The 7,243-nt window shown below is 59.9% G+C and overlaps 1 protein-coding gene across 1 annotated transcript; it reads left to right on the top strand.

Annotated features, from left to right (window-relative positions):
• The first annotated feature begins 1,887 nt into the window (after positions 1 to 1,887).
• Positions 1,888 to 6,765, top strand: LOC135580439 (uncharacterized). Its single transcript, XM_065074902.1, has 9 exons — positions 1,888 to 2,549; positions 2,913 to 2,984; positions 3,419 to 3,490; positions 3,697 to 3,768; positions 3,859 to 3,957; positions 4,539 to 4,646; positions 5,043 to 5,718; positions 6,245 to 6,340; positions 6,422 to 6,765. The coding sequence occupies exons 1-7, from the start codon at positions 2,456 to 2,458 to the stop codon at positions 5,480 to 5,482; spliced, it is 957 nt and encodes a 318-aa protein (XP_064930974.1). The 5' UTR covers positions 1,888 to 2,455; the 3' UTR covers positions 5,483 to 5,718; positions 6,245 to 6,340; positions 6,422 to 6,765.
• The last annotated feature ends 478 nt before the right edge of the window (positions 6,766 to 7,243 follow it).

Raw genomic sequence — 7,243 nt, forward strand, 5'->3', positions numbered from 1 at the left:
GGGCACAGCTCAGGATGCCCTCGGAGGCAGCAGGAGCCGCGCACACCCCCCAGCACCCATTTTGCTGCAGCAGGACGAGGTGGAGCCTGGGCCTGGTGCTCGTTCTGAGGCCTTGGCTAAGATGGCAGTCGCTTTGGCCTCTTACAGTGTTGAGGGGGAAGCAGTTTTAACGCTTCTCCCGGGCAGTGTGGGTGATGGTTGTTCCCTCCAGTGCTTTGCGAGGCTTCCTCTGTGTGCCAGAGCTCCCCCGGGAGGGAAGCCCCCAGGGACCCTGTGTTGGTCCATCCTCTCCTCAAGAGCTGTTTCTCGTGGCCTGTACAGAGTGTGTCAGAGCAGCCAGAGCTGGCCAAGAGGTCACCGGCTCCTCCACCGCTCACATCGGTGCTGTAGGTCACAGTGTCACAGGAGAGCACTCGGGGAATTGTCCCCTGCTCGCCCTGCTCCCGCCTGCCATGCTGGGCTTCACCCACAGGCAGGGACCCGAGGCTGGACCAGCTATTGGTCTTGAAAGTCTCCAGGGATGGGGCATCTACCACCTCTCTGGGAAACGTGAGCCAGTCCTCAAGCACCCCATGGGGTACAGAGCAGTGCGTCCACCATCTCCATGGCCCCTGTGTCCTCTCTGCCCGAGCCCAGAAGCCCTGCAGTGGTGAATCAGCCCCGTGGCCTCCAACACCAGCTGGAATGAAAAACAGAGCAGCCACCATCCCCACGGCCTTCATGTCCCCCAGGCCATCACCGCCTGCCCTGCAGTGGCAGATCCAGAACAATGAACTCCAGCAGACATAGTAATCAAATCCTGCATGCCCACGGTCGCCACAACCTCCACGTGCCCCCAGCCCGTCCCCAGCCCCCCTGCAGCAGCCTGTCTCCTGCAGCAATGGAGGCGCAGGAGCCAAGCGGGAAAATGGCTGCCGCCCCTCAGTCCTGGACAGAAGGAGCAGCAGCTGTGGCAGATCTGAGAGCTGAACCCGGCACCAGCAGCTTCCATTCCAGCCTGGATAACTGGCGCATCCTTCCTCCCCATGGCTTCCATGTCCTTCCAGCCTGTACCCAGCTGCCATGTGGCAGTTGAACAACCCCAGCATCCTGAGGCACCCAATGGAGTGGAGCACAGTATGCCCACCATCTTGTGGCCCGTGCATCCACCCAGCCCATCAGTGTCTGCCTTGCAGTTGCGGGACCAAGACAGTGGCCTTAAGCAGCAGATGGAATTAAATCCATCATGTCCATCATCCCCTGGGCCCTAGAAGCCCCCCAGTGTGTACCCAGATGCCCTGCAGCAACAGAACCAGCTCCATACCCTCAAGCACTCTGAAGAAAGGGAGATACCTTCAAAGCTCATCTAGTCCAACACATGGCAATGAGCAGGGACATCTTCAAAAGCATCTCTTGGCTCAGAGCCCCCACCAGCCTGAGCATGAAGAATAAATGGAAAATGTAAGGCTTTATCTTTCCTGTAAAACCAAAGTGACTCGTGCTCCCTGGGGTCCCCCAAGGCGCCAGACCGGGCTCCAGCCTGGAAGCTGCTGACGGGAGGGGACCTTGTGCTTGGCTGCAGACTGAAATCCCTCACTCTTGGGGCAACGAGCTGCCGCTGACAGCACCCGAGGAGGTCAGCAGCCCCGTGGCTGTGGTCTCCTGCAGTTCTGGGCACTGCGAGCTCCTCCTGCCCCTGTGCCAGAGCCCGCAGAACAGGGCAGAGCCGTGGGCCCAGCCCCGGGCGGGACGGTGTCTCAGCCCTTGCACGGAGCTGCCCCACGGGACGTGCTCCCCTCCCGGGAGGCAGCTCCCCGGCTCTGCGATGTGGGACGGGATTTGGCTGGCCTCAGTAACATTCCCAGCACTTACCAATCGGTAAAAGGAGATGTGCTGGAACTTGTTGGTCACAGGCCATGGGAAGGGTAGAGGTGAGAACCTTAATTAGAAGGAGTGGAAAGTGCTGATTCTATGTTTAGACAAGGTTCACAAGTTAATAAGGTTGTCCTGTAAGAAGGGGACTCTTGGTTTTGCTCTTGTTTTTGCACAGGGACGATTGCTTGGGTCAGGGTAGCAGCTGTTTAAGAAAATGTCTCAGACCAATCAGTATGTAACACGGCAACAGAAACACCAATCAGCTCGCAGCACGTTGCTGAGGAAAAGTATAAATGTATGTGAAGCACACTAATAAAGCGGACATTTTGTTTGCATCAAACTGCGCCCCGTCTCTCAATGGCGGCTCTGCTCCAGCACCTGCCACCAGCGCCATTAGCCGTCCCCACGCAGCCTCGGCCCGGCCAGGAGGTCACAGTGATTGTGAGGTCACAGAGCCCGCGGTGCCGCACCGGCCATAAGAAGCGGCTGCACAGCCCCCGGCCCCCAGTGCAGCAGCAGCAGCAGCAGCAGCAGCAGCAGCAGCAGCAGCAGCAGCAGCAGCAGCAGCAGCAGCACAAGGACGTTTCGAGCGCACGGGACCATGTTCCCCGCCCGCCGCCTCCTCTTCCTCCTCCTCCTGCTGGCCCTGCACGCCGGGCCTGCCCAGGCTGCTCCGTGGCGAGCACGGGGAGGAGGTGAGCGGTGCAGCCGTTCGTGGCCAGCGGGCTCTTCTCCCGGGCAGTGTGGGTGGTGGTTGTTCCCTCCAGTGCTTTGCGAGGCTTCCTCTGTGTGCCAGAGCTCCCCCGGGAGGGAAGCCCCCAGGGACCCTGTGTTGGTCCATCCTCTCCTCAAGAGCTGTTCCTCGTGGCCTGTACAGAGTGTGTCAGAGCAGCCAGAGCTGGCCAAGAGGTCACCGGCCCCTCTGCAGCTCTGGCAATGTCCAACTCCAACTGGCTCCCACGTGGCTGCCCGACCCCCTTCTAGTGCCTGCAGTTCCCTAAGGCAGCGCTGGATCCCAGCGGGCAATGGAAACGTTTCTCCTCTGTGCTTGTTTCTAGATGAGGCTGTTGGCAACGATTATCCAGCTTCTTGGCTGGATGCAGTTTCGGAGCCCTTGAGGTATCCTGGAGGTAAGCTCCACGTGAAATGCAAGTTGCTCCTTGTGTGGCCCCCACTCAGACAGGGAGGAGAGCCGAGAGGGAACGGGTCAGGCTCAGTGATGTGTCCGGGGCGCTTTCCCTTGCCGAGCTGCCTGTGCCGGCGTCTTGGAGCCTGATCTGCCCCGGTGCCCAATGCCAGGTCAGCGCCTGGCTGGGGTTGAGTCTGGAGCTGCTGTCAGCTCCAGGGACTCCTTTGTGCCGGCAACTCCGCACGGGCTTCGTTTGGTCCCAGCACGGTGCCGCTGCAGGCACGTGGTGACTCTTTGCCCCACGCTCCCGAGCGGAAGGGAGGGACGAGTGCCGCGGAGCAATCCCGTCTTTGCATCGCGCTCCCGGCCACTCCGAGCTGAAGAAGCATCTTGAACTGTGTCACGGGAGCTGTTGTGTCCTGCGCTTCTTTGCAGCCCAGCCTGTGGGTGAAGCTGATCCAGGTTCCCGTCTGGGTTCCAGGACCGAGCTCCCAGGACATGCCGTGGGTACGTCATGGCTTTTTCCTCCCTTTGGGAGCTGCCAGCTCCAAGCCCCAAGGTCCGGCAGCCGGGCAGGTCTGCGGGTGTGAGGACAGAGCCCTGCTCGTGTGTGTGTCCTCTCCTTGCGCGGTCCCCTCGCCGCTTCTGCCATTCAGTGCTGCCCATGCAGATCACAGCAGGTGATGGAAGCTTCTCTGGCTCTTTACTGACAGATGATCACGCAGGAAGGACTTTTCAGGCTCCTCGGCAGCGTGCTGGGCTCCAGCCCGGCTGGCGTCGCAGGGGTGAGCAGTCTGTCTGTGCTGACCTCACAACCTCTGCCTTGTTTTTCTGTAATGGATTAATCTCACATAGAACCAAACTTTGTTTCTAAGGTCTTCCAAGACCAAGAAATGAAGCTGAACGAGGTAAAAAGGCCCCAGAGCCATCAAAACTCATGAGGCAACTCCTGGACGAACTGCACAGAGCACACGGTGGGTATATTTTACTGGGAATTAGCTGTGAGGTTCAGCATCCGGAGGTTTAGGTACTGGTCTGGACAGGCTGTACAGCGGGAAGGGGTCGATCAGGGCCCCGCTGCAGCGATGCTGGTGTCACGCCTTGCAGCTGCCAGAGAGATGGTGCAGGGCTTGTGTGGCCAGTTGTGGTTCAAGCCGAGTGCCAGGGGCAGCTGCTGGGATGGGGCGAATGTGGCTGCAGCTGGTGCTTCCAGGAAGGGCAGGAGGGCCTTGCAGAGGAGTCTTCTCCAGAGGGCTGTTTCCCCAGCTGGCCTGGCTGCAGCTTCTTCCCGTTCTCTTTGAAGGACGGCGCTCAGCATCACCCGACATTTTGCCCACAATGTGCAACGCAAACCAGAAGGTCACGTGCGATTTCCTGGTGTCCCGGCAGGGCCAGACGTGGCTGTTGTTCAGAGCAGTGCTAGGAGCAGCCCCAAAGCACAGCCCTGGTTTCTAAACCTTAGCCATGCCTTTGAGAAGTCTTGCCCCCCGAAGATGCCATGTCCCTCATGGGGAACGGTTCCATCTGATCCAGCCCTCCCTCTTTCTTTCTCAAGAGATGAACCGCGAGGCTGTGTGGAAGGAGGCGTTTCCAGAAGGAAGCCGCAGCTCCCTGCCAGGCTCTGGTGAAGCAGCAGAGGCGATGCCAGCCGCTGGTATGCCAGGTAATCACTGTCGCATGGTCAGCCAGTGTCACCCGTCAGGATGGGTGTGTGTCAGCAGGCTCTTCCCCCAGTGCCCGCTCTTGCACGTCACCTCACAGCCAAAACACAAAGTGCTTTGGGCTTGAGGCATCTGGGCCACGTTCTGCAGATGATGGGGAATGTGACTCTTGCACAAACGTACCTCCCGCTGTAGCTGTGGCCCAGAGCTTGCCCGGAGTCCCCAGAGGCTCCAGGCACAGGAGCAGCACCCAGCAGGATCCCTCCCGGGATCTGAGGTCCAGAGCGATGCCCTGACCGCCAGTTCGGGCAGGGGCTTAGAGGGAACGTCCCGTCCCCCTGCATCCTCTGTGCCTGCGCCGTGCTGAGGCTTTACCTCTCCTCTCTGCTTTCTGACAGGGCTGCCAAGGCCCGGAGCTTACCAGCACAGCCGCGTAAATGAATCCCATACGACGAACTCAGGTACTGAACGTCTTGGTGGGGTCCATGAACAGGAGACACGTCCCAAAACCCGGGAGCGGCTGCAAGCGTTGCCCACGCAGGAGAAGAGGCAGACGGGGAGAACAAGGCTCATGTCCCTCTTGAGAGGGCCTGACTCCGTCCCCTGCGGCTGTGGGAGCTGGACCGGGGGGCAGAGCTGGGGCTGGCACTTTTGTCCGTGTCCCTCAAAGGAGCGACTGGTCAAGCAGCTGCGCTCCCCCCGTGCTGTCCTGCTGGCCTTCTGGGTTTTGTTTGGTGGGACAACCTGTCCCAAAGGGTGGGAGTCCTGTCCCAGAGGGTGGGATGGTGCCTCCAGGCAGCAGCACCCTGGGAAACCAGGAACTCACTGGCCATATTGAAGGTGCTGCAAGCTTAGCAGTGGTGCACAGGATGGACTAACATCTTGAATTTCTCCTCCAGATGTGGTTAACAAGGCAACCACAGGTGCTCCCAGTCCCCAGGGGAACACAAGTTTTTTCTGCCACGAAGTTATGGGAAAGCACTGTGTCATATTCACAGTAGCAACCATGATTTCCATACCACTGGCAATAGTGTTCTTCTGTGTCGCAATCTGGCAGTGGAGGACGGCTAAAAAGTGAGTTATTGCTTTTCCCCCTGCTGCTTCCTTAGGTGGCTGATTGTAGCCACAAAGAATTTCTACTCAGGCTGCTGCGGAGTGGCCAGTTACTGGCTGGCCAAACAACTCTGCTGAGGATTCTGCTGCTGTCAGATGCTTCAGTTGGCCTCTTAATTCCTGGGCCGCCTTCCCAGGAGCCCGCTCTGACTTGGGCCAGGCTTAGCTCAAAGTGACCCTGCCTGGGCAAGAGCAGCCCCAGGACTGGCAGGCACAGGCAAAGCCAGGGCAGGACGAGGAGGAGCAGGGGACGAGATTGGCCAAGAAAGCCACACTCTCACTGTCACCCGCTCCTGAGCAGTGAACCTGCCCGGAGGAATCCCCCTGCTCGGTGGTGCCATGAGGTGCAGGGCTCCCCCTCGGCCCAGGCCGGCCAGCAGCTCAGCCCGTGGTGCTGGGGAGCCTTGCCAGCTCTGGGCCGTGCTGCGGAGGAGAGGCCCTGTGTCCCGCCTGCAGCTGAGCCCTCAGCAGCCTCCTCTCTCCACAGGCTCCGCAGTGCAGAGGCAGCAGCCAGGCGGTCTGGAATATGGCAGCCGCCCCTCACTCCAGAAAAGAAGACCGGGCGCTGTGGCACTTCCGAGAGGTACACCCAAAACCAGCAGCTGCTGGCCCTGCTTCGGGAACTGGCACATCCTCCATCCCTACAGCTCCTGTCTCCCCCCAGCACATCACCGGCTGCCAAGCCGCAGTGGGAGCACAATTACATCATCAGGCAACTTATGGGCTTCAAGTCAGCTCGTCCGCAGTCCTCACCAGCCCTGCGTCCTTCCGGCCCATCACCGGCTCTGCAGGGACAGGACCAGGATGGTGCTCTGCAGCATCAGACTGGCGTCAAGGAAGCACGTCCAGCCTCATCGCCACTCCAACGTTCCTGGAACCCATTCTCTGCTGACCTGAAGCTAATGAAGCCATGGAAAAAGCCCAATGTCATCCAGCTCCCATAGTGCTGCTGACAAGTGCCTCCACTATCCCCACAGTTTCCCAAATAAAGGGGACTGATCTGTTGCACATGTGTCTTGGTCGTGCCAAAATCAACCCGCAGGCACAGCCCTGGATCCCCTCGGGGCCGGCAGGAGCCGGGCACTGGGCTTCCCCCACCAGCAGTGGGGCCACCAGGGGCTGGGGGAGCCCATGGCCATGGCCTGAAACAGCCGGTGACACCAATGCGACCGACACGCGGTGCGGGAGGTGGTGACAGGAGCCCGGCCTGGGCAGTCGCACGGAACGGTGAGGGGCTGTGGGGTGAGGCAGCGTTTGTTGCAGCGGGGTCATCTGGCCATGGACCTTGTCAAACGGCATACCCAGATAAAAGGGAGAAGCCATCCAGAGCACCTCTAAGGATATGAGCCAGACAAGCAAATGCATTGGAGGCACAACAAAGGCCCTCCCTAATTAACAGGGCCTTGATGGGCCCCAATTGACAGGTCAAGGCCATCGCCCCTTGGGGTGCTGCAAAGTATCTGCACATCTGGGTGCTGAGCCCCCT

This window comes from Columba livia, chromosome 10 (genome assembly GCF_036013475.1).
Source record: "Columba livia isolate bColLiv1 breed racing homer chromosome 10, bColLiv1.pat.W.v2, whole genome shotgun sequence".
Lineage (NCBI taxonomy): Eukaryota > Metazoa > Chordata > Aves > Columbiformes > Columbidae > Columba > Columba livia.

Coding starts and splice junctions, on each gene's coding strand:
- LOC135580439 (XM_065074902.1), top strand. CDS start 2,456: ATGTTCCCCGCCCGCCGCCTCCTCTTCCTCCTCCTCCTGCTGGCCCTG. Junction 2,550..2,912: donor GTGGCGAGCACGGGGAGGAG/GTGAGCGGTGCA, acceptor GCTTGTTTCTAG/ATGAGGCTGTTGGCAACGAT. Junction 3,958..4,538: donor CGAACTGCACAGAGCACACG/GTGGGTATATTT, acceptor TTCTTTCTCAAG/AGATGAACCGCGAGGCTGTG.